General features: G+C 45.6%; 1 protein-coding gene across 11 annotated transcripts in view; it reads right to left on the reverse strand.

The window, feature by feature from the left end:
• Nucleotides 1-27,453, reverse strand: part of LOC138580892 (up-regulator of cell proliferation-like) — a 1,164,421-nt gene that overhangs the window by 677,724 nt on the left and 459,244 nt on the right. For 7 of the 11 annotated variants that reach the window (XM_069651796.1, XM_069651795.1, XM_069651801.1 and 4 more), the window contains one exon: nt 8,365-14,733. The exons of the other annotated variants lie outside the window; for them this stretch is intronic. In XM_069651796.1, the coding sequence (XP_069507897.1) occupies nt 10,001-14,733 (4,733 nt within the window). In that variant the 3' untranslated portion in view covers nt 8,365-10,000. Of the gene's footprint in view, nt 1-8,364; nt 14,734-27,453 lie in introns of those variants that run through there. 11 annotated transcript variants of the gene reach the window in all.

Raw genomic sequence — 27,453 nt, forward strand, 5'->3', positions numbered from 1 at the left:
AAATGTAGTTTTTCCAGCCCAGGTACCAATACTAAGCTCTTTTCAGCTTTACGCACCTCTTTCGCCTCCACCATCCCATATTCCTGACAGTCTGGCATAGGAGGATCCCATTCCACATGAGGGCTGCGGGGGAAGCAAACTCCAGAAGCTTGAAGACCTCAACATAATAGAGAAGACCACTGGCCCGATGCCGTGGGTGTCACCGATGGTGGTGACCGCGAAGCCCAAGCAACCCCAAACCATTTGGATATGCATAAACATGTGACCGCCAAACATAGCCATTGGAAGAGAGCGCCATATTACCCCCACCATAGATGAGCTTACCATAGACCTAACGTGGCAACCACCTTCAGGAAGCTAGACCTACGCTCAGGATATGTCACGACCCTCGCCCAAAACCTCCTCTGGCAAACCCATTGGCCAGGTGGAGTCAGGACTCGGGCCTCCAGAGCCTGGCATCCTCTTCAAAAACCCTCATGGGGCCAGTCCTGGCGCCTATGGTGCCAGGCTCATACACCATGAACAACAATGTGCTTGGGAACTACTTTATTGTATTGTCAGCCAACATGGAGGCATCCACATAGCTTGGTTCCCTAAGAACCAAGCTATGCGGTCTAGTGTTTTGGGTGTGGCAGGCCTGGAACTACTTTCCCCGGTACTACTTTACCTGGGCTATTTAAACCACACCCTGACTGCAGAACATGCTTCGTGTTACTTTGCAGCTTGCAACGTGACGCTCACTGTGTCCAGCTATTCCCTCGAACCTCGGAGAAGCAGACCCTGCAAGGAGACAAAAGGAACATCATTAGCAGCAGCATCTTACCTGCAGTCTTCATCTTTAAACACTCGCAGCTACTGAGAACAGCTTCCTCGAATCTGCACGCCTCCCAGACAGAACGACCTGAAAGAGGAAGATAGAGGCAACATTAAAGAAAGCAGTAGAGACATTTACAAATTACGAACTGCTCAAAAGGCTTACCTGGCTGGTCGCCTCTCGGCTGGCACCACTCCGGACATTCCACTTGCGCTGAAGAACACTGCGACCTGCAAGGAAGGAAAACACAGGTTAGCAAAGGCAAGACTTTGCAGCGCTGCGCATAGAGCTTACTTACCGCATCATAGCGCTCTTAATGCGCCATCATTTACCAGTGGGGCTCAACCAAGCCAGTTCGCCGCGCTGAAGCTCTGCATACCTAAGGGAGAAAAAAAGAGACATTTTAAACAAAGAAAGGCATGCAGGATAGCAACAAAACTAAAGAACAGCAATAAGACCTACCTGAACAATATCAAACGGGCCGGCGTCAGTGAAGTAACTGGACCGCACTCACCCATGAATGAAAACGCGCCCCTGCAAAGAAGGCAGGACGGAGAGCACGCCTAATTCTACCACAAGAACATTCCCCGCAGACCACATCAGGGCAAAGCTGAGAAGCATACCAGCGAGTAACCCGGCTGGGTGGTGTCCCTGTGGATACCAGGTGAGTGTAACAGGATACCACCAGATTAAATTAGCTAAGGAATTGAGAATCATTACGACCTTCTCATCGCACCTCGGCCTATGGAGATATCGACGGCTCAACTTTGGGATCTCCTCTGCAGCCGAAGTGTTCCAACATGAGATTAGAAAGGTCCTGTAAGGTCTCCCAGGCGTGACTAATGTCAGCGACAATATCCGGGTATACGGAAAGACAGACAATGAACATCATTCCCAGCACGCAGCAAGGCTCCAACACCTAGAGGACTCTGAGTTGACGCTACATGCAGAGAAATGTGAATTTGGGAAGAAAATGCTCAGCTTCTTCAGATATGTGTTCAACGAAAAAGGCATGTCTCCGGACCTGAATAAGGTAGCACACACCAAAAATGCTAAAGGACCCACAAACGCCACTGAGGTTTGCAGTTTCCACGGGATCACCACCTTCTGCAGGAGATTTATCCCAGACTTGGCTATGACAGTGACACCACTGAGGGAACTCACCAAAGCGAATGTCACTTGGGAGTGGGGGGAAGCACACAACTCTGCTTTTCAATGCATCAAACACTCCCTGCTAGGAGATGTCGCCATGGCCTTCTTCAATACTGCCCGGGAAACAGAATTGCTTGTAGACACCAGCCCGGTAGGACTAAGCGCTGTCCTAACACAGAAAGACCAGGAAGGCACCATCTAACCAATAACATTTGCAAGCTGAGTGCCTGACACCCACCGAGAAGAACTATGCACATAAAAAAGGAAGCCCTAGCCACAGTGCTTAATTTGTAAAAAAATAAGTGCCAGTGCCCAAATAAATATTGGCCTCATAATGCTGGGCACGGCGCCGCCCTCAGCGCGGACGTGGCGCCGCCCTCAGCACGGGCGCACCTGCCGCGCCAGTTCAGTGCTAGACCTACCTAGATCGGCCCACTACCAGCCCATCACACTGCTGCTGCTCCATGTCACATGTTTGGTGCTGCAGCAACTGCAAGCACAGGCTAGTAGTAAATACGCAACTAAGGCATGCTCCTCCTGTAACTGCGCCTTCGATGCCCCCGGGCTGTGTGAGCGCTTTAAAAATGCAAATAAATAAAAAAGCATTATTTTTCAGTCACTGTTGCATTGTATTTGTCTCTACCCCTTCTGCTCCATCTGGCAGTCAGTTAAATACACCAACGGCCTCATTACGACCCAGGCGGTAAGTTACCGCCTGGGTCGTACCTTTACCACCATGGCGTAAACTACGTTTACGCCATGGTGGTTGGCGGACTTACCGCCCCATTCCGAGGTTGGCGGGGCGGTAAGTCCCCAATCCCCATTTACCCTTCCCCATTCCCATTTTTGCCCCATAGGGCATAATGGGAGAGGGGAAGGCGTTAATTACGCCACCGTAAATTACGGTGGCGTAATTAACAACAAGGTCCCTTAGCGCCATGGATTTTAACACCTGCTAAAAGCAGGTGTTAAATCCTCCATGGCGCTAAGGGACCTCTGAATCAGGCGGTAAGGGTCGGCGCTGTTTACGCCGCCGTAAACCCCTTACCGCCTGGGTCCTAATGAGGCCCCAAGTATTGTAAATCGGTTACCTCCAGGAAGAGCACCCTCCCCTCAGCCCGTTCTTCAGTTACTTCATCCAGGTGTTTTGTGTAATCAATTTACTCTCAAGCCCTTATCAGTCATCACATCTCATAAATGCATCCCCCTTCACCCTTCCTTCAAGCATAAGCATGGTGTTGTATTACTTGGAAAAAGTTATTTCTGCAAGACATTGTTGTGAAATCAACGGCCTCTGCTACTTCTGCTTTAGGGCCTCTTTCCACCATAACACATATTAAAAACTAAATATGTTTTGTCACCCAAATTCAGGAGCCAGAGGAGAGTGCATATTCGGATATCTCCTTCCCAATGACATGTTCTTGACATACTTCACTAAACTGCGGGGTGTAGCAGACACCCACCTCCCTATCTGAGGATTCCTATCTGATGATTGCATGTGCTCTCATTCGGAGCACATGCTCGGAGTGTATTGTACCCAGGTTAAGGGGCCACATCTGGTGTATAAACCACACATCAGGATAGAAAACATGCGCTGGAATTATGTAAAACAATGACAGCAAAAGACGGTTGAGAATTATACACGAATACTCAACTAGTGCTTTTATTTATGACGACAGATTAGTGGGCATGTGCACCATGTTTATCCCCGTCTAGTTTCCATGTGTGTATCTTTAAGCCTGAAATAGCATTTCTGAAGTTCGTCTTTGCATGGGATTTTCTCGCAAAGTGCAGTCGGTTCGGTTTCGGCTCAATACGTGTACCGTTCCGGGCCCCCTCGCTGAAGCTCGTTTGTAAACTAATGAGGCCGATAACATTAAAAGGAAGAACGGAAACACCCAGGCAAAATTTCACAGTTCATGTTTCGCTTAGATGAATGCTATCTAGGGTCGGACTGGGGCATACAATTGTCTCAAGTCGGGCTTGGCACCAATGAAAAAGTGGTCAAAGTTGCAAACGACAATTCATTCCTTTTGTGACAGACACTTGTGGGACCACGCTGCCGCCCGTGCTCCCCGGTCCTGGGCTTTGCCCTGCCTTGCCTCAATCACTTAGGCTACCTTCCGTGGGGCCACAGCCGCCACTCAAAATAAGTTATTTCTTTTAAAACCTACCTTCCGTGGGGCGGGGCCCTGGCCACCGGTCCCACGGAAGGTCAGGTTTTCAAACAAAAAAGTAAACATTTTTGGGCACATTCCACGGCCCGGCCTACTGCGGCAGAGTCATCGACTCAGTCTGCGGCAGCCCCTGGTCACAGAAATTGGCTTGGGCCTGGCACTGACTGCAGTCAGCAGCACACTGCACACAGGTCACACAGACAGAAGCCCAGTCAGGACACCTCAGGGGACCACGCCGCCGCCCGGGCCCCGACCTGGGCCTTCCTTGCCTGATCACTTGACTGTGACAGGCTCAGGCTGCACCGCATGCAACAAGTGACTTACCTGCTTTGCCGGCTGGTTCTTGGTCTCCTGTCGGGGCCTCAGAATTGGGGGGGGCGGGTGCACGCACTGGCACCCGCACAAATGAAAAAGCGAGCAGAGGGGGCCCCAGGAATCAACTAGGCTGCACCACGCAGTGCAGCAGGGCAGGGTCTCTCTCTCACAAGTCAAGACCGCCTCCTGTGGCAACAACAACACGTCACCATGTAATTTCACTGGCTCAGAAGAACAGCCAATGACAACTGCACATTCTGTGTTACTATACAGAAAGTATCAAATACTGCATAGTAACAACAGAATGGTAGTTTTCACTGGCTGTTGTTTGTAACAGTTTGTTGTTCATTGCTATTGCTGGCCCCTCCCAGGTCCAGCCAGCCATGGCCTGCAACCTGCAAGCAAGAGAGGGATCGAGATCAGAATGACAAATCCCAATGATTTATAATCGAAGCAAAGCGACGTGGAAGAACAAACAAAGCAATTGCACGTGCGCTGGCCCCACATGAGTTCCGGTGCCCAAAAAAGAGTGCCGGTGTTGGGCACTGGCAACCACCCCCACAAATTAAGCACTGCCTAGCCATCTTGTGAGGGTGCAGGCATTTCCATGTATACATTGTGGGCAATCCAGTTAAAGTCTTCACAGACCACAAGCCGCTGGTACCGATATTTAAAGGCTCCACCCCACGCCCTCCTGAGTTGATCAAACACTGGATGCTAAAGCCACAACAGTTCAACTTTGAAGTCCAAGACAGAGCAGGGGCTGACAACCCAGCTGACTTCCTGTCGCAACATCCTCGGGCAGCGACCCTGACAAGAGTGCGAAGCAGTGCTAGAAGCAGATGAACATGTCTGCCAAGTCATCACGTGTGCCTGGCCGAAAACGATGCAGCTCCAAGACATAGTTGAAGAAACAGGCAAAGGCACCTGTCTACAGATCACCAAAGAAGCGATCTTGAGAGGGGATTGGAGGACTTATCTAACATCAGTCTCGCAGCACACGGTACAAGCACAGGAGATGGTGCAGAGCTTATTTGGTTTCCGCCACCGTATCTCCAGAAGGACTGGTATTAAAAGGGCACCGAATTGCAATCCTGATGAGCCTGCAAGAGAGGGCACTACTCCTACCCCATGAAGGACACCAACGGGTGGCGAAAACCCAAGCCATCCTGAAATCCCGGATATGGATGCCACACATTCAACGAAATGTTCTAGCACTAGTTTGAGGCATATGCAGCGTGTCAAGCTTCCCGCCGCCTTGGCCCACTGGAACCGATCGCTTCTCCCCCCTCAGCCAACAGAGGTGCACCATCGGCAAAGAGGCCTATCTCCTAGTGGCGCTGGACAAATTCACATGATACCCTGCCAGAGCGCTCCACAGATGCAATATCAGTGACCACAGCCCTGGAAAAGATGGTTCACTGTCCACGGCATCCACACCACCATCAAGAGCGATAACAGACTTTCTTTCAAGAGTCAGGAGCTGAAACTTTTCTTCAAAAAGTTAGGTATCCATAATCACAGGATAACGCCATACTGGCCACAAGCCAATGGGGCGCAGAAAGGTTTATGGCGTCAATAAACAAAGTAGTACGAATCGCAAAAGACAAAAACAAACTATGGCTCCTGGAACTATATTGTTTCCTCCGCTCATACCACCAGACTCCCCAACCCCTCTCATCAACACAGGTGAACCCAGCTGCCCTCATGTTCGGAGTCCCCCTGGTCTCCGCCACCTGTAGATGCAGAAAGAGTTGAACAACATTGCAGAGTGCACAACAGGAATGAGAGCTTGGCACGGCAAGCCACCCAGAGCACACTCCAAGTGGAGGACATGGCGCTAGTGAAGAACAGAGTGCCCACCGAAGAAGTTATGCGGGCAGTACTTTTCATCATACCCTTCTGTGTCCATAAGCCGTTTTAAATGAGGTACCAGCACAGAAAGAGTTCAAAATCTTCATAGAAACAGTTTATTTCTAACACGCTTAAGCAGGGCCCAAAATGGTAGGCAACATCTTCACCTGAGCCTCTTCTGAAGTTATGAGAACAAACCGCTTTATACATGACATGACATGACAGGTCATGAAATCACTTAGGCTAAATGTGAACACAGGCCAGGGTCTCCGCTTACTTCATGCATCTGTCGCCTGGCTATTTCAACTCTCTGGAGCCTGCTCCAAGAATAAACGTGTACGTGCAAACAACAGAAGGGCTTTCCTTTTCTTGTAAGGCAAGCAATCTTTAAACATGTGCACAGACCAACTGATTAGAGAATCTATGTTCATTCATTTTACAAAGTGCCTACAATATTTGCCTATAATTTCCCACTGTTAGCCCTCAAATACGAATCACAACCATGGACTGCCGTGGAAAAGAACTATGGCATGGCGACAGCTTATTCAGGGTGTGAGAAGGTTACCCAAAAATCCTCACACTTTCGGAAAGTCCCACTGACCATGTGGCAAAAAGGTCCAGAGACAATCCCTGACTGTGGCGGACAGGCTCCGACAGAGAAGGAACAGCCACAGAGAGAAGAGAGCCCACCAAGAGGCCCAGACCAGGTCCCACCGCCAGAAGTCTGGGGGGAACCAATCCTCCCAGAAGCCAGCACAACCCTCAGGGAGGAGAACCACCACACTACTACCTCCGAAAACAACCAACACCATCCACCAGACTCCGAGGGTTTATGCTGCACGTAATCTATCGGTGAGCTGAAAAAACGGACGATCGTAAGACTGAAACATTGATCTGGGTTTGTTTTGATGTTCAATCTGGGGAGGGATGTGATATGGTCATATAACTTTCCTGACAGCATGACGAGTAGCATCATGCCGTGATTGTACACAGAAGTAATAAAAAAGCTTGCTGAATGGGACAGTATGTCCCTGAAACGAACAGTGTGTATGTCTCCTTGTGTGCTGGGCCGGATAGGCCCTTTGGCCCTCAGTCCACACATCACATAGTAAGGGAGAGGTAGCATGAATGGGAAGAAGTAGTAGAAGTAGTGAGAGGAAAAGGTAGCGAAGAAAAGCAGTAGTAGCAGAGAAGAGAGGTGGTAGCAGTGGTGGAGAGGAGAAATTTTAGTAGGGAGAGAAGAGTGATAGCAAGTGGAGTAGTAGTAGTAAATGGAAGGAGGAAATCATAGTAGTGGGAGAAGGAGAGTGGAAGGAGGAAAGATCAATATCTAAAAGTTGAGGTAGGAATGCAGAGTGAGACACTGAACTGACAGAAATTTGGTGAGAAGGAGGTCTAGTAGCAGGGCAAGGCGAGACTGAGCGTGATCAGCTCAGACACTTCCAGCTGAGCAAATGCAGGCACAGTTCCTAATTCCCTCTAGGAAGTTAAGCAGGGATGGAGTAGGGACAGCTAGAAACCGCAAGAGGGAGTCAGTGGACCGGTGCACCAGGGAAACCACCGTAGCATTAGCCTAAGAAAAGAGACAGTAGGGGTTGCCGAGCCATAGCACTAATCAGGATTACAGACTCCCGACCTATGGTGAAGGTAACCCAACAGAGACAAGTGAAAGAGGGATGGCACTAGCGCCAACTAGAGCCAACTTCCAAATCTCCTTTAATAACTAAGACTTTCTGCATTAACAACCAACATCATTACCTCTGTATAGTTAAGAATAAACACCCTGGAAGCATTTCAAGACATCAATGTGGTTTTTAGTGACATTGCCATCACAGTGGCAACATAACACGATTTAATGGATTGTCCGGGAACACGTTTTTAAGATAGGATACACATGTAGGCAGTGACTTGGATGCATTTATGAACATTGTTAAGCCATATTTGGGGTTGTATCAGAATACAAACCCAGTTGAAAAAAATAGGGTCACTGTTTACATGCAAAAACTCAGACAGCTTTGAATCAAATAGATATGAGTCTACTGTAGGACACAATTAAATGATCATGAAAAAATAGCTTTTTTAATAAGTTGATTTTACAGATACAATAGATATACAAACATAGATACAAATACAGTGACAGCTTACACATTCTTTAGATTATAGGCTTCTGAGCACAGTTCTATACATTCGTTATATGCGCACCATTTCAAATTAACAGCAACAGTAACAATCCTCAGGTAACTATTGGGGACCAGTTTCCAATTTATGTGCACCAGTAGCATTAGGAAAAGGAAAGCAGATTTATAGATCAACAAACCTCTGTCTAAGATGTCCAGCTCAGGGGCAGTGGGCTTGGTGGCCGCACTTAAAGGATTCCTACCACCACAGGAGGGACATTCAGGTTGCAAACTGCCCAAGTGAAAAAATAAAAACTGCGACTGCAAGGCGAGAGTAGGGATCCTACCGGGCCTCAGATTTGCTTGAGCATGGATTTAACCTAGGACCTATTTGGAACTGTAAGCAGCCCTCGGGCATTCTACGTTGTAACGTGAGCTGTCTTGGTTTAGTTCCCTGTATTGTACATCCTGCAAACCAGCCATCACAGTGGATCACAGAGGCACCGATTTCTGTCACATGGATATGTTGCATTTATTACAGTATAATTTTAAGGAAATAATTAAGTTTCATGGCATCGATTATTTTATAGTACAATAGCACACTTGATTACTATTTAATTATTTTGTAAATTATCAAAAAGAGTTCAATGCTAATCCGGGGTTCTTGATTGCCTTGTAAAGCCTTAATTGTTAAGACTGAACTTTTTTCCCACATAAGTGTTTTAGGGCCTCATTACGACCCTGGCGGCACAGAGTGAATGGCGCCGTAAAAGGTGCCGGCGCTGTTCACTCCGTACCACCACATTACGAGTTCCCCTCGCGGGACACGGTAAGCACGCCTGGGAAAACCATGGCCCGTTGTTTGCTCCCTCTCCCATTCCCATTCAGCCCTATGGGGGCTGAAATGGGAAAGGGGAATGACCGTGTCCGGGTCCTTGGAGGGAGGAATTACCGGGCCTTCTGAACTCGGAATGGCCCGGTAAGTCCTCATTCCCAGGACCCGGACCCCGACGCGATTTCGGCGGCATGGTTACCGCCGAACTCGCAATGAGGGCCTTAGTGTTTAAATACCATGCCATGTAGAAATGCTTGTGTTTTATATTTGTAGGGTACCTACTACATATCTTTGAGAGTAAACGGGCAGACCAATCACAATGCACAACAGGTGCACTTTCCTGATCTTCTCAGAAGCAGTCTTGGTTTGCCTAGCAGGATCCCTACATTGTGAGGCACAGCATGTGTTTTATATTTGTAAGCTCACTACTACGTATTATTGAGGGTAGACAAGTAGACCACAATCAAGGCACTTTCTTGTTCTTACCAGAAGCAAGCCTTGCTTTACAGGTAAACCAGCTAAGACCATTGCCTTAGGCATTAATTGTGCTCTGCAAATGCCATCAGTGATACAGCAAGGATTGCCTCTCCTTTGGAATTTAGGAAATTCTTTGGATTTTCTAAATGTATTGAGAAGGATACGCAACACAAGCAAAGGTTCAGAAAAAAGTAATTTTGTAGATCATTCACCAAATAATGACAAACAATGCCACAGTATTCACCATATGACCCATTGTTTACTTTTCCTTCACATTAAAGACTTCCTGGATGCTTTTTTGAGCTTGCTTCTCTGTTATTTTTTTCCAGCCACTGGGTAGTACAGCTGGTACAGCATTGAACATGTCAGCAAACTGCTTGTTGAACTGCTTGAAGACAAACTTCCAGTAATCAGAAGCCTCAATGCTGGCATCTGGCTGAATGCACCAATCTGGATAATACATCCGGTAGTCCTTGTAGGGATGAAATTGAAATTGTGTGGCGAGATTACTGAATAACGCATTGGAAACTACATCAGATGAGCACAGGGAACATATGAGAGATTTTGTATGTAAATGCCTGGCGCCACCTAATCCCTGCGGGCGGTGTACAGAGGCAAAATGCTCCTTGTGCTCTTTCCCTCCTGCTTCACAAGGGGCCCTACAAAATGGGCACTGCTTGCCACATCCAAACACTTTCCTAAACAGTTCATCCTGGGGCTTGTATGGTAGATGCGAAAGTTTTGCACCAATGTCTGATTCTTTACAATCAGTCAGGATACTTTGCTCAAGCTCAGTAAGGAAGAACTGAATGTCATCAGAGAATTGTTCAATGTTCGCAGTGTTTTGAAAAAGTATCACTTCCAGGCTGCTCTTTGCAATCACTAGGTCATTTTGCAATGCTCTGCAAAAGACTTCTAAAAACTTTGAGACAGATTTGCACTGCTTCCCTCTTACTGCTTGGAGTCCTTCTCGAACTCTCTTTGTTATGGTGGACAGAATCTTTGTTTCCAGCTTTTGTAAACTCCCAGACTGACTATAATGATCCAGGATGTGTTTAAAAATGCACTCTTTAACAAAATCTTCATAATTACAAATGTATTGCTTGTACCCTTCAAATGAATTATTTGCTAAAAGGCTGCAGAGTACATCAAACTGAAAGAATGTCCGACTGCTGTATTTAAAAGATTCTTGGAGGAGAATGTCTTCCACCACCTCCATGCCAAGTCTTTTCTCAATATAGACCTGCAATGCTGGCTTCAGGCACTGTACACAAAAATCCATTGCCCTCTTCTGGCATTCATCTTTTCTCAGATAAAGATCTTTAAAGGTAGAGAAATACTGAGACCTAAATTTCTCCAGACGACACTGAGGATCATTGTCTTTGATGAAATCCTCATGCATCTTCTGAAAGACACAAGCCGCTCTCCCCAAGATGTGAAGCTTTAGGTCCACCTCGAAGTGAGGGGTGGTGTAAAGGCTTCGGAACTCATCATTCTTCAGACATTCGCTGATGGTATGCAACAACTCCTTGCAATAGGTTCCATCATAGTCGACTTGAGAACTTGCTCTACTTTCAACATAACTCATGCACCTGTTTATCAAAGCTTTTGAAAGATCAGAAGCAGTATGTGAGCATTCATGGGTGAACATTTCTTTAAAACCTTTGAAACGGTACCATGGTAAATCAAAATATTCAGGTTTTATATTAAAATGTATAGCCCCATAAGTCAACAAATCTTCAGCATTTTGTAAAAGCTGATTGGCAAAACTTCCTAAGCTGCTCAAGTCCTTCATCAGGTGGCACTGCATATCATGTGCAACTTGGCGTTGCTCCAGTCGATTAAGTTGAAGATCAGTTAATGTTTGCATCCACATTTTTCCAAATTCCCGCTCTAACTCCTCTTCACTTAGTTCACAGTGCAACTTTCGACACTCTTCTAAAAGGCTAACAACTTTGCCTTCAATAACTTTCATATATTTGGCTTGCAATGATTCAATTTTGCACTTGTTTTTTTGAATCTGAATGGCATCTTCAAACTTGCTAAATAAGTAATGTTCAAGTTGATATTTTAAAGATTTGGCACTCCTAATAAAATCTTCCCTGTATTTTTCAATCATGTGGAGGTTTTGTGCTCCACTTTCAAAATATTTGTGCACGCAAGATAACATGGTCTGTTCTCCACATTGGAGTTTCTGGAAGGCCTCTTGTTTCAATTTGTTGTAAGTGTTAACGTCAAGCTCACTTGATGTTTGATTTTGGATTATGGTTTCTGCCTTGGACACCCAAAGATGTATTTCCTTACTAAACACCCAGTCCCACTCACTATACCTCATAGACACCTGGTTGTAGGCATCAGCAACAAGGCTGTTTCGGAAGCTGAAGATAAAGTTTTCATGTTTGACTGCATTCCACAAGCTTTTGATCCATTTCTTTAATTTTAAAATATTGTTTGAGTCTCTGCTTCCTGAGCGTTTGTTTATAAACTCAAACAAGTACCTCTTCAACTCATGAACATTTTCACTGTACCCTCTGTTGACAGGGGCCATGGGAGGAACACCATGCCACAAACCAGGAATGTACCAATTGTGTTTCTCAGGATCGTATTCCATAATGTCAGAGAATGTTATCTCCCTACTTTGCCTCTCCATCTTTGCTGCCGCTTTAGTCATCTCATTAAGCTGCTCTAACAGATGTTTACGGTCTCTCATGTTTTGTTCATAAGCAGACACATCACTGACGTTCTGATGCACAAATTGGCAATTTGGAGTCTGTCCAATTTCTTCCATTCGCAGGAAAGCATGGACAACTATCTGCAAAATATCCTTCATTTCAGTGGCATTTTCCATAGCAATGTTAACAATTGTGATATCACTTAGCCCAATGACCAGCGTTGCCAGCTCATTGTCGTGTTCATAAGTATCCTCCAGTTTTGCCAGCTCTGGGGCCTTTAAGCCTTCAGTGTCAATGACAAGAATAAAATCGCAGCCCAAATCCTCCTTTAAATTATCCTTCACTTTCATGAGCAGCATGAAGGCTCCCCGGGTGCATCTCCCACTGCTCACTGAGAACTGGAGTCCGAACATTGTATTCAGAAGTGTAGATTTTCCTGTGCTCTGCACTCCCAGCACGGTTATAACTACAATTCTGCTTTGTCCCTCCAATTTGATGTTAAGCTCGGTCAGAACATTTGCTATCCACTGTAGGGGAATGTTTGAGGCATCTCCATCAATTAGCTCCAATGGAAACCCTTCCAACAGGAGATCAGCCGCAATGCCAGGAAGATGAGTGAATTGCGCGTATCCTCTCAATTTTCCATTTTTTATCATGGAATACTCTGCCTCATAAAACTGCCCCAACTCACGCATGAAGTGTTCCAACCCGAGAGAGCTTTCAGATATTTTTCTGTCTAGCTCTGCTAGTTCGGTAGGGTCATCCTTTAAAGTACTACACAACTCCTTATACTCCGCTCTTAGCTTAGAAAGATTTCTTCTAGCAATGTGATCCAGATTGAACTTCATCCACTTTAGGAAATATTGTTTTTCTACCTTTGAAAGTTGACCGATTCCAGCAATAAATTTGATCATGCCATCAGTAAGGTCACATTTATTCTGCTGTTTACGTAGATCTGATCTTTCTTTCCTTAGTTGCGATTTATAGTCTTCTGGAGGGGTGCCCCCTTGCCTTCTCATTCTGCAGAATTCCTTTTCTACTTTTGCCAGTCGTTTCCAGAGATCTCCCTGTAGTTGCAACATTTCCTTCTTGTACACTACAACATCATGTATCTCCTTTGTGATTTCTTTAGCGCATTTACTCGCACTTTGACATTCCTTGCAGTCTTCATCTACGTGGATTCCCAGTTCACGAGCAGTGGCAGCCATGCTCTCAATGGACCCGGTGTATGGAGGGTCTATGATAGTTGCTAGCATGGCTGACTGCAGATTCCTAACAAACTCAGCATCATTCATGGTTTTGCCTTTCACCAGCAGACGGGACCTATCAAGCTTCATACCTGGAGCTAATTTAGTGAGGAATCCCAAGGTTTCATTGTGCTCATCTGTCTGGGGATTTAGGATGAAGTAGAATTTTGTTTTTGATTCCTTGAGAGATGATAATAATGCATACTCTCTTTCACCTATGTGCTCAACAAAAATAAAAAGAGCTGATGATATTTCAGATAAAAAGCTAAACTGTAGCCAGTGGAACTCAATGTCCCCTCGTAGATTTGTAACTGCAACAGGTTCTGGGAAAAGGTCAGAATTCTCCCTCCCTCCAGGAAAATACCAGGAAATCTCCACTAATCCACTGGATATTCTCCTGGGAACATTCCCAGATTCCATGTTCCTGTGGGTAAAGAAGTCATGGTGCTGCTGAGGGGGGCTTAGGACTTCATTCAACATTTTTGATTTAGATATGCTGCAGTGCTTCAAACGTACAAAGGATATAGTGGGCATCGGAGTGAGCGCCAGACTCTCTTCTCTGAACCCTTTCCTGTCTCTCAGTGAGTGGGGCCTCCACTTTCGCACAATGTCTCTCATGGCCCAGAGCATGAATTGGCACTTGGTGCCATCACATGGAGGCAGCAACAGAGGAAGAGCAAACTGGCACATGGACATTTTCAGCATAAGCTCCTGTCGCAAAAAGCTATCCGAGCAATAAAATAGGACACAGATGACATCCAGTGGATTGAAAGATTGGAGAGTGTCATTTGCATTCAGGCAAAACATTTCCTCATTTGCACTTTCTTCTTTGTTCTGCACAGAAACTGATTGATGGCTCGTTGCAGACTTTTTGAAGCTTGTATTCCTTGCCGTCACATTCAAAGCCATTATATTTCGCAGTGTATGCCAGGGGACGTCTTCTAAAGTCTCCAGGGTAGTAGTTGTTAAACTCTTCTGCCCAATTTCAAGGACATCCTTCAGTGAGAGATTTGAGGTTCTGTAGATGCCCATATTCATCAGAGACAGAATATCTTCAAATGCCTTTGCTGAACCTACCAAACAGAAATGAAATTACATTAGATAATGCCAAAGGTGGAATTTCACTCAACAGACTTAAGGTATATCAGTGCTAAATGGACTCTAAAACTGAAACTGGGAGCTCCACATCAATACTTTGAGAGCATCCCACCGATTAGGGCAATCCAGAGTTTCATCTGGCAGTTTAATCTGCACTGTGACAATGTGCCCTGACGGACTTTGGGGACCAACAGTGGGATTGTAAAATAGTGCTGGGACTTGCCTGGGCTTGTGTATGGTGGACGCAGAGGAGGTATATAAAACCACCCCACCTGGGTCCCTGCACTAAAGCAGGGGGCAATCACTGGATCACAAAAGCCAACACCAATGAAAACCATTGACAGAGGGTCCGGCTCAAATTCCTTGAGGACAGTCCCAACAATAATACTGGTACTCCTGGAAAGCTATTCCAAGCCACTAGCCAGACCCAAAAGGGAAATTAATTTCAGCTCCACAGCATTAACCACAAATGTTTAGATACAGTTTGTTTCACTGTCAGGCAAAGTCCTCTTTGAAGTTAAATATATATGTGACAAGTGTGGGAGGCACTTGGATACATTGTTGCCTGCCGACAGTCTTCTGAACATCAGACTGGCATCACAAAAACCCGTGAGCAATCTCCATTGTTTACCGGTAGTATGGACAAACGCTGCTGAGACAAAGTTAGCATTTACCCGTGCTAGTAGGTGTTTGCCGCCATACAAAGCTCTTTATACTCACCAATGGTTCTATGATCCTACAATTCACACGCTAGCAAATTAAGACCACGGAGCCAGGGCAACCACCTCAGCGATGGTCAAATTGAGATTCAAAGTGGTGGATAGGCCATGGATAAGTATGACCCAGTCCCCCAAGACCAAACTAGCTACAGGTGCACTGGTTAGCTCTACCCAATCAGATCCTTCCCCAATTAGGCTGCCCTCTATAAAAAAGCAGCTAAATTGGTACGGCAGTGTGAGGTGTTTGAGAAGGAGGCAGAGGAAGGTATTTGGAGGAGATTGGCAAGCACGATGTTTGAGGTGAAATTTGGAAGGAGATAGTTGGAGGTTGAAGGGAGTACGTTACAATAGAGGAGGATAGTTACCGTATGGAGAGAATTGTGCTAAGGAGGTTGAAGAAAGTTAACATCTGGAGGGAGTTAAACATATGAGGTTAGAAGGAGGAATTTACAGTGCAAGAAGATGTACCCTCTTCAGAGAATTGTACTGAGCAGGTTCAAGAGATAAAGTTACATAGGAGGAAGTGGGCTACCATATGGAGAGTTGCCACATTTGCAGTTAAGGAAAATGCTTCACATCTCCCAAATATTAACCCTAAGTGTTTAGCAAACTTTGCCTGCTTGAGTCACTCCTCTAAAAGGCCCCCTTTAAAGTTAAACATACCGGGAGACACCCAGACACATTGTTGCCAGCCTGCAACCTCAAAGTGACATTGCAGGAAACTGCAAGCTATCCCCTTTGTTCGCCAGTAGCAAGGACAGATGATGTTAAGACAAAGTTGCCATTCCCCAGCTCAGACAGGGGTTTCATCAATATATAAAGCTCTTTGCATGCAACACGGTTTCTTTCATCCTCCAAGACACACCGCTATAAAAAAGGACCAATGGAGCCAGGGCAGATGACCTAAGGAAGGGCTAAACTGATATTAAAAATGGCAGATAGGAATATATAAGTTTGGTCCAGCCTCCTAAAACCAAAACATTACCATGTGAAATGTCTAGCTCTAACCAATCAGAACCCTTCCCCAATCAGGGAGCACAGGTGCAGACCTTCATAACAGAATCGACCCAACAGGGTGTACACACCATAAAAAGCAGCCAGATTAGTCTGGCAGTGTGGGGTGTTTGAGACTGAGCTGGACGAAGGTGATAGGAGGAAATTGATGTGCAAGAGGTTTATTGAGAGGAAAGCTGTGAGACGACTGTTGGAGGTTGGAGGGAGTTACAATAGAGGAGAGTTACTATCTGGGGGAATTGTGCTAAGGAGGTAGGAGGGGGAGAGTTACCATCTGGAGATAATTATACTGAAGAAGTTGGAGGCAGAGCTTACAACAGAGGAGGAGAATTTTGCTGAAGATGTTGGTGGGAGAGTGTTACCATTTGGACCATCTGGAGGGAAGTATAGTGAGGTTGGGGGAGGGAGGAAGTTCAAATGGAAGAAGAGAGTCACCTTCTTGAGAGAATTGTACTGCAGGATATGAAGTTAAGACATTACAGTGGGGGAACAGTGAGGCCATCTGGACAGAGAAATACAGGACAGGTTGAAGAAAGAGCGAGAGTTATTATTGGAAATGTATGAACAGAGTAGTTGGGAGAAGAAAATAGACATTGAATGAGTGTGTTAATCTTTATTTCGATAAATAAAATCCATAAAAGATACAACCATAATATGCATACAATACCATGAAAATAGTCATTCTATCAAATTTTACATAATTGTGGAAAAAATCCTTAGATATAGGGCCTCATTACACGGATGGCGGTAAGGATTTACCGGTACCGGTAAAATACCGGTACCGGTAAATCCTTACCGCCTTACTACGAGGTCCCTTTGCGGGTTGGGGGATTTAATGCCTGCTTTTTGCAGGCGTTAAAATCCAACCCGCTAAGGGACCTCGGAGCTAATTACGGCACCGCAAAATTGCGGTGCCGTAATTAGCGCCTTCGCCATTCCCATAGAGCCCTATGGGGCAGAAATGGGAATGGGGAAGGGCAATGGCGGAAGGGGGATTTACCGCCCCTCCAACCTTGGAATGGGGCGGTAAATCCCCTTACCGCCAAGGCGGTGCCGGTATTTTACCGGCATGAGCCATGGCGCTAATAGCACCATGGCTCACCGCCTACCGTGTAATGAGGCTCATAGTTCAATAAAAAAAGTCTGTAAAATAACAGAAACAATCTACACCACAGCAGCATACCATTTATATATAGCAGTTCGTTACAAGATTTTATACGTGTTCAAATTCCCATATCCATCCTTTTTAGAGATCCTATAGATAGAAATATGGACAAAGAAAATGTGCTATAATACCAACCCCTAAGTAATAAAACAAGAATTTACATAAACACGATAAAATAACCTCAATTCATATTTCACAAATCTATGTAATCCATAGAATTAATTGTTAATACTATCCACTAATTAAACATGATAAAAAATCCTTTAAGACCACAACTCAACTAAATATTAATTTTCCATCACCTTTTTTCTTTTATCGAAGTCTCCAAGCCTTTCTAATAAATAGTAACAAAGACAAGGCTTTCGTGGCATATGCTGTATCCAGCAAAAAGTACACGGCTGGACGGTGCTGCCTAAAGCCCCTACCCTTAAGTAACAGAACCAAGTGCTTCCTCCTAAAATGGTCATACTCAGAGCAAAAGAAGAGGAAGTGTGCCATATCCCTGAGGCCGGCCTGGCACATTGGACATTTAGCCTCTAGGCTTCGGACCGACCTCTTGCTTAAGACCTCACCTAGGAAGGTTCTCGAGCCGGGCACTTGTAATGGGCACCCTTTGAAATGTACAGTTGGACCAAGTAAGATAGTCCTTAATGGTGTTACTTGATATGATCATCAGGCGTCTATGAGTGCGTTTTGTCATCTCCTGAGTTTCTCTGGACTCAGAAACCCATTCCTTAATTTTCTTTTTGACAATGCGGCATGCACTCATATTTATTTGAGTTGGATTATCAAACAGATCAATGGCGTCAATATTACCCAACATCTTGCTTATGGTAATCAGCCACCCAATTTTGTTCATACCCTTTTTTCCCAACAGATCTTTTAGCATGGTCTGGGTTAGCATAGCCATCGGGTTAGACCATACACAAAGCCACGATGTTAGGGAGAATGTTCAGTTTCTGTGAGACCCCCAGCACATGTGCTGGAATCTGGACTTTTTTTATTTTAATCTCCTCGGTGGAACTTTTTTCACTCACCCATTCTTTTTCTCCGACTGGGATTTTTATTTTTACTGTTTTATGTAGTCTGGTAAACTCATTTTTTTAACAAGGGACCTGTTTTTTGCTCGGTGACACCCACCTTCCTATGTGCAGTCTCACTGAAAAGTCCCTTGGACTTCTCTTTATGTTTAAATACATCATCTTGTGAGAACTACAGTTTCCAAGAATAGTAAGATAAGTTTTATCTTATTTACCTTTTCTTTTGTGGGTCCAGCACACACCACCTTATGTGAGGTGCTGGGCGTGGGGGGTGGTAGGCCTACATTGTAACTCCTTCACCCACTCCTCATGGAACTTTTTGTTACACTGACTAACTTAAATGGCTGGTGGCAGTGGTTACTTTTTACTACCTTTTGTGCAGGCTACTAGCAGGCGGATTTCTCAGCTGCAGTACAGCACCCATGGGTGACCATTTTCCCAAAATGGCCAGGTCTTCTTTTTTTGCCATTTTGTATTTGTCAGTTCCTTCTGGGCTTTTCTTCTATCCTTCAGAGTATATTTGAGTCTTTTGTGAGTTTTGCCTTTGGCAGGATTCAGCCCTGAAGCCCAACCAGGCTCCACTGTGTCTGGGAATGCAGTAAGTGAGGGAGGAGCCCGAAACTTCACAGTCCTTTGTCTGTAGGTATGCCTTGCTGAAACCAGTTCTAACCGGGTGGCTCGCTGTCCTCCAGGTGATTGACATCTCTATGAGTGTGACTGAATGGGTACCAGCATAAAAGGTGAGGAGTTTGGGATGACAGACAGGGTCGACCCATGGAACAAGGAATCTGAAGCAGAAGGCAAGCAGAGATGCCAGCAGCACCTTCCAGGACCGCGGAAGCATCAGAGAAGCCTTGCAAATGTGCTGACCCCGTGTTCACATCGACAGGAAAGATCTGCCAAGGATAACTTCCTTCCTTAAGCTGGTGGAACCAACTAACCTCAAGATCTTCTTCATTATGGGCCATCCCCCGACTTGCTGCGACTTTCCTGGGCTTCTGAATCCCAATACCCAGGGTGCCTGAACCATTATCGAGTGCATCGTCTTCTGAAGATCAAATCTGGCTGAAACTTTGCAGGCATCCGTGTGGACCTCCAAGGGCAGGAATTCTTCATCAAAAGTCCCCTCTCCAGAGTTCAGGACAGCAACGTTGCACATAGAAGGAAGCCAGCTACAATTTCTTCTTCACTTTCAAGGTACTGTGGGGCTTGGGTTGTAATTACCTTGTGCCATTTTCAGTGCTTCCTGGCTTGTGAAGTGCTCTTCTCTTCGATTAAGAGTTGACCTCAACTGCTCTGTGCAGGCCTTGCAACTTGTGCAGCATCCGGCTCCCCTTGAGCTCCTGTGTTTCTTCAAGAACCATTAACTAGTTAACTAACGTTTCCTCTGATGATCTTCATCAGAACTGGAACTGTCCATTTGACATTGGTTGTCCTGGTTTCCCAAAGGTCCATCTTATTGATCCTATTGGCTTTGGCAATGATGGTTCTTCCATAGGTTTTAATTGTGGACACTTTTATTACTAGAAAACTGCCTATATCCCTCTGGGAGAGTGTACTTGTTATTATCAGTTGCTAGTTGTGTTCTGCCTAACTTTGAAACTTTCCCTCCCATCCCAATTTTGCAAAGGTGATATGTATAAGTGCTAATACTGACCATAATTGACGTCACTCTGTGTGTTGGATATGTAAAGCATAGAAAAAGTTACACACCTGCATTATTATTTCTTATATAAATTGATTCCATTTCACACTGAAAGTTATTGTTAGTTGCTGCATTTTAGATTTGCTTGTGTACCTTATGTATATACAAGGGATACATTACTCACCGTGATCGTACTTCTGATGCTTTTATCGGCTTAGATTCACATGGTATGCATAGGCCGAGATCTAGTGGAAGCTGCAGAGTATTACAGTTGTTGTTTTCAAAATTCGAAAAGGGACATCAACAGGGCCTGCCAGTAATACTATCCCTAGTGTGACATCCACTGTACCCATGGTCCCTCACGCGTCGAGGTCCCTCAGATTGTTTTATTCTGACATGAGTTTGCATGAAGTGTAATGTGAGTACAGTTGTATCCAAGCAGATATAGTCAGAAAGCTCATATAACATCTATGAACCTTCTCTCAGGGGAGGAAGGGTGGGCGCATGTAAATCTATGCAGATACAAGCATCTGAAATATGATTATCGTGGGTAATATATCCCTTCTGAGGCTTGTGGAATCTGCTTAGATCACATGCTATGCATAGATTAGCAAGCAGTGTTATGAGACGGTGGTGGGTTGTGAGAAGGAGCAGCGGCAAATAGATGTTTTAAAACCACTTGTCCCACCTGTGTATCTGCTTTGGAATGTGTGTAAATGCAGTAGTGCTGAGTGAAAGTGTCTACTGAGCTCCAAGTAGCTGCTTTGTAAATGCTATCTATGGGTACATTTGCGATAAAAGCCAGAGTAGCTCCTATGCTCCGTGTGGAATGAGCTCTCAGTGATAGCATTCTTAGAAATGCGGTCTCCTTCTCTGCCTGTTGCTATGGAGACAAATAGTTGATCTGTCTTTCTAAGCGGCCTGGTCTTGTCTGCGTAGTAGAGGACCGCTCTCCTCACATCTAGTGTGTGGAGTTTAACGTCAGCTGAGCTAGTTGGATTCTGAAAGAAAGCCGGAAGCTCAATGTATTGGTTCACGTGGAATTTAGAAATGAATTTAGGGGAGAACCTAGGATGAGTACGTAAAACCAATTTATCTTTATGGATAATAAAGAAAGGGTCCTGCACTGACAATGCTTGTAATTCACTAACTCTTCTTATGGAAGTAATAGCCACTAAGAAGGCAGTTTTGTAAGTCAGGTGTTTAAGACTCGACTGATGCATAGGCTCGAAAGGGGGTCCCATGAGCTTTGCTAGTATCACATTGAGATCCCACCCTGGCAGGGGATTTGAAATTGGAGGGTGGAGTCTCTTTACTCCCTCCATGAATGCCTTAATGACCGGCACCACTACAAGACTTTACTTTGAGAGGTGTTATAGGCTGATAAAGCTGCTTGGTGGACCTTTATAGAGTTGAATACTAACCCCCCAAATCTAACAAGTGGAGCATATAATTTAGAATGTGTGAAGGAGTACATTCTACAGGGTTTATTTGCTTTGACTGACACCAAATTACAAATCTTCTCCACTTGTCGAAATAGCAGTGCCAAGTGTTTGGTTTTCGTGCCTCTTTGAGGATATCCATACACCGCTGTGGTAGATTAAGGTGTCCAAACTCTGACTTCAGGAGCCATGCTGCCAAGTTCATGGGTGTGGTTGTGGGTGCACCGTTGTTCCTCTGTGTTGGGTTAACAGGTTGGTTAGGTACAGGAGCGTGATGGGATCGCACATCGCCAGTTTGCGCAGATGTGGATACCATGGTTGTCTCGCCCACATAGGAGCAACAAGGACAAGCGTCATCTGTTATCTGTGCATCTTGTTCACTATCCTGCTCATTAATGGTGTTGGGGGAAAAGCGTAAGCACATTTCTCTGACCAGCTCATCCATAGGGCGTTCCCCTTGGAGTCTGGCTGGGGGAACCTGGACGCGAAGGCTGGGCATTGCTTGTTTTCTCTTGTAGCGAACAAGTCTAGTGTGGGGTAACCCCATTGATAGAAGATGTGGTCTCCAACGCTTGAGTCTAGTTGCCACTCGTGTTCTTCTGGTAGGGGATCCCTGCTCAGAGAGTCTGCTCGAGTGTTAAGTACCCCTGGAATGTGTTGGGAGGATAGGGACATCCCCCGTCTGAGTGCCCACTTCCATATTTTCTGCGCCAACTTGGACAGACCTAGAGAGTATGTGCCCCCACTGTTTGTTGATATAGAACGTGGCAGTTGTGCTGTCTGTTAGAATTTGAACCGACTGGTTCGTCAGTTGCACTTTGAATGCCTGAAGTGCCTTGAGTACTGCTAGTAGTTCCAGCAGGTTGATATGGTTCTGTGCCGTGACCTGTGTCCACAGACCATGTGCTATGTGGTGAAGGTAATGAGCCCCCCACCCGGAAAGTGGCACATCTGTTGTGACAATCACTTGCGCTTCCGGATCGTGGAAGGGTTTTCCCTTTAGCAGATTTTCTCTTGACCACCAGCGTAGTCTTTGTACCAGTGTAGGCGAAACAACCACTAGATCGGTCCACTGACCACTTGCCTGAGACCATTGTTTCGCCAACCACTCCTGCATTGGTCGCATGCGCAGACGTGCATGTGGGACTAGATAAATGCACAATGCCATCATGCCTAGTAACCGCATTGCTTTGCATATCTGGAGACCAGATTGAAACTGGGGTATTTGCTGAAGCATGTTCTGCACTCTTTCCATGGACGGAAAGGCTATGCCTGTTCTTGTATCTAATACAGCTCCTAGGAACTGTTTTGATGTGTTTGGTACAAGACTTGACTTTTTCTCGTTTATGGAGAAGCCCAATTGGAAGAAAAGATTTATGGTTCTTTGCGTGTTTTGTCTGCAAAGATGGGGAGTTTCTCCTGTGATCAGCCAGTCTTCCAGGTAGGGGTACACTGGGATTGTCTCCCTGCGCAGGTGCACTGCCACCACCGCCAGTACCTTGTTGAATACCCTTGGAGCTGAGGCTATCCCAAAAGGTAGCACCTTGAATTAGTAGTGCTGGTCTGCTACCTTGAACCGCAAGAATCTTCTGTGCGCTGGGAGCATTGAAATATGAAAATAAGCATCTTTCATATCCAATGTTGCCATGTAATCCCCCGTTTTAACAGGGGAATTACTTTTTGTAGCGTTGTCATGGAGAATTTTTGTCGCTTTACATAAGTGTTCGCCGGGCGCAAGTCTAACACTGGGCACATGGTTAGATCCTTCTTTGGTACAAGGAAGTATGTTGAATAGATACCCTTGCTTACCTCGTTGGATGGCACGATCTTGATGGCGTCCTTGAGGAGTAGCGCGTTGACTTCTTCTATCAAGATGAGTTGTTCTTCTCTTGAGGTCTTCCTTTGGCGTGTGGGGAGGTTTGATGGTGTTTCTAGGAGCTCCGCGCAATAATCTCCCGCTACTGTTGATAACACCCACCTGTCCATGGTTATACCCTCCCATGCGTGGGTATAACCATAAGTTTGAAATTCTGCGCTGGCCTCTAGGATAACCCTGGGATGCTTGACCCTGGTTGTTATTCCATTATGAGTTTTGGTTTTGTCCGTATCCGGAGCCTCTTTGGGGATTTTGGCCACGGAAATGGCAAAAATTGTTTCCCCCCTTTGCCCAGTCTGTTTATTGGTAAGTTGGCCAAGGGACTTGAGTGTGTCATACTCCTCCTTGGCTGACTTCAGAACATCCTCCAATGCTTTGCCAAATAAAACATTTGGTTCCACTGGCATATTGAGCAAGGTTGCCTGTGTTTCCAGTTTAAAACCGGATCGGCGAAGCCAGGAATGGCACTTCAGAATAGTGCCTTCTGCAATGATGCGCCCGGCATTGTCTGCAGCGTCAAGGTTGTTTTTAAGCAGACTCCTGGCAGTTGCTCTGCCTTCGGATGCCACAAGGGCAAGTATAGTCTTTAGAGGTTCTGGAGTACAGTCAACAAGGGCTGTAACTTCGTCCCATTTATTGCAGTCATAGCTCGCCAACAGTGTGGAATTGTAGGCGATCCAAGCTTGTAAAGCTGCAGAAGTTGCCACTTTCCTACCCAGGGTGTAGAGCTTCTTGCTCTCCTTGTCTGGGGGAGCTTCAGAAGAGGCCAAAGGTGTACCAGCCCTCTTCCGGGTAGTTGTGACCATCAGTGAATCCGGCTTAAGCTGTCCTCTGATATACAAGGGATCAGATGGAGCCGGGCAGAATAGTTTCTCTATTCTTGGGTTGACTGTCCTTGTTTGATTGGGCGTTTCAAGTGAGGGCTGGATTCTCCTTTGAACAAACTTTAAAATGGGTATAAACTGGGTGGCAGCTTTCATGTCCCCCAGGATGTTCTCGACAAAATCTTTGTCCTGCTGAGTTTCCTGAGTCTCAATGCCAAAGTGCTCAGCTGCTTTAATTAAGATGTCATTAAACAAGGGTTGATTATCCACTGCAGAATCAGTTAATAGGGAGTCGTGTGGAACTGGAGAGTCCATAGCATAGACCTCTGACTCATCATCATTATTATCATCCCCATCATCATCGACATCATAGTTTTGATCCTCCTCTTGATACCTTCTGTGTCTGCATGCATATCATAAAGCTCAGCAGAGGTGCAAGACTTTTTTGCAGCCGGTATATCATAAAGATCAGCAGAGATGTGATATCTCTTTCCTGATGGTTGGGATGATGTACGGGGCTGAGGAGTTGCAGGCACATGCTGAGAACTTGAAGCCTGATCAGTGGGGGGTGTATTTTGTAAACTCTCAAAAGCATGGGGATGCTCTTCAAAGAAGTTTGCAAAGAAAGTCATTCTGGACATTACTCTATCTATGTCCTCTGCTGACCATTTGGCTGAGCAGGGGATAACCCCAGGGTAAGGTAGGTGTGAGGGGTGTAGGTAGGTCGCTGTTATGTAGGGCATCATTTAATGGGCCCTCCTCTTGTAGGACAGTTTCAGTTTCCTGTTAAGTGTCCTTGGCAGGGGTAGGCCCCTCCCTATGAGGTCTGTCTTTCTGGGACTTATCTCTATGATTAGAGCTTTTAGAGGATGATTTCTCTGAATTAGAAGCTTTAATCAGGCTTTAAGGGACATGTTTTTTAATTTGATGCGAAAGCCCTGAATCCTTAGGCATCCCTGCAGGTTTCGACGAAACAGGTCAAGTTTCGGCACTGGGAAGGACCTCTGCCATGTCAATCGACATTCGGTGGTCGGTTGAAGAGGTTTTATGTATGGGTGGCGTCTTTAGTTTTATGGGGCCTGTCATGAGGCGACCGAGACTTGGAGTGCCCAGAGGACAAGGAATCCACTGATCTGCCCCTAGACGCTGAATCTCAGCGTTTGTTCGGTGGAGCCGACACATCGCTGTGGGGCATGTATTTAGTGTGTGGAGATGGAGTGCTTTTGCCTCCGGGTCTAGTCCCCACAACAGAGCCGCCGGCCTGTCTTCCAGGGTCGGGGGCTAGCACTGGGGAACGTGGCTGTTCCCCGTCACCCTAGCCGTCCGAAAAGACGGCATTGCTGCCGTCACTGGAGGATCCTTCCGCGTGAAGGACAATGGGTACAGCGGACGTCACACTAGGGATAGTATTACTGGCACGCCCTGTCGACGTCCATTTTTTTCGAATTTCTAAAACAACAACTGTAATACTCTGCGGCTTCCACTAGATGTCAGCCTATGCATAGCATCTGATCTAAGCAGATTTCACAAGCCTCAGAAATAAATATATTTTAATATTACTTTAAGTGAGTAAGTGTTTACTTGGAAACCTGTGTGAACTGATTTCATTGTACTGCTCTATAGCTCACATTACTCCTTCCTAAGATAAGCCTGGCTGCTCAATCACTCTACTGACTTGTGTAGCACAGGCCTATATTAAGAGTTGGGTCCCTAATACCAAGAGATAAGTCTTATCAAGTCCCACACCAGTTGGACTTTAGAAAAATGTACCTAACACTGGTGGCAGGCAATGGGATTGGTGTATACTTGTGTCCAAGAAAACCATCCACAAGGCAAGCTCCACTAGCGAAAAAAGTAACTTATAACATATGAAAATTCACTATTTTAATGAACAGGCTCTTAATTCACTTACAGTAGAACAAATGAACAGACATTTGTAAACCGAGAGCCCTGTGTTGTAAAGGAAGACAAAATGAGTTAATACAAAGGTTGTTTAATCACCAAAATCCTGGGAGTAGGCCTATAACCCCAACTGCCAACATTGATATGGAAGAGAATTCTGAGGATGAAAGTTAAGAGCTTAGTTCTAATCTGCCTAATGGATCAGAAATTGGGGAGGGTCCTCTAGGGTATGCCAACCCCCCTCAATAGCCTTGCCATGTACCTCAGTTACCTCCTACCATGACCCCACTGGGTCACAATCTAAACCCAGATTATCTATCTCTTGAGAAAATGAAAATTGCACTTGAATTCAGCAAACAGACTTTTCAGTCTGAGGACAAAGAGAAAGAGAGAAGGCACAGGGAAAGGGAAATGCAACATGAATATGAAATGAAGAACATGTCCCTTGACTCTGCTTCCTTTTCAGGGTCTTCTCAGTCTGATGGTCCGAAGTAGCCTCGCCTTCCAAGAGAGGTGGTGAGTGTGAATGATCCAAAGCTTGATTTGTTGAATTGGTTGGGTACATTTGAGTTTAATTGTGGTCTGCAAGATATTAGTGGGAATGTTTTAGTTCCATGGTAAATGTCTAGGCCCCCCAAGAAGGGCTGTGAGACTGTCATTGATTTGAATGCTGAAGACAGAAAAGAACTATGAAATAGTCAAACAGACTCTTATGGCCAGGTTTGGGAAGACTCCTTCCCAATACCTAAAAAGGTTTAGAGACCATAAGAAAAAGGATGGTACTCCTTGGGCTACCTTGGTGTGTGATGGCTGGGTAAAAAGTTACAAGGTGAGCTCTTTTGAAGGAATGAGGAATTCGTTTTTACTGCAAAATATTTTTGACTGCTCCCCAGAGCCGAGACAGCACTTTGCTGACTCAAAAGAAAGTGATTCCAAGAGACTAGCACAGGCTACTGACTTGTGGGTAGCCAAGAGGGCCACTCACAAGGACTCTGGGGCAACTGTTAGGGAGAATTCCCATTTCTGTGCTAATTCCCTTCAACCTTAAAGACCCCAAGCTCTTTTGCT

This window comes from Ambystoma mexicanum, chromosome 3p, assembly GCF_040938575.1.
Source record: "Ambystoma mexicanum isolate Mex_15411 chromosome 3p, UKY_AmexF1_1, whole genome shotgun sequence".
NCBI classification, from domain to species: Eukaryota; Metazoa; Chordata; class Amphibia; order Caudata; family Ambystomatidae; genus Ambystoma; species Ambystoma mexicanum.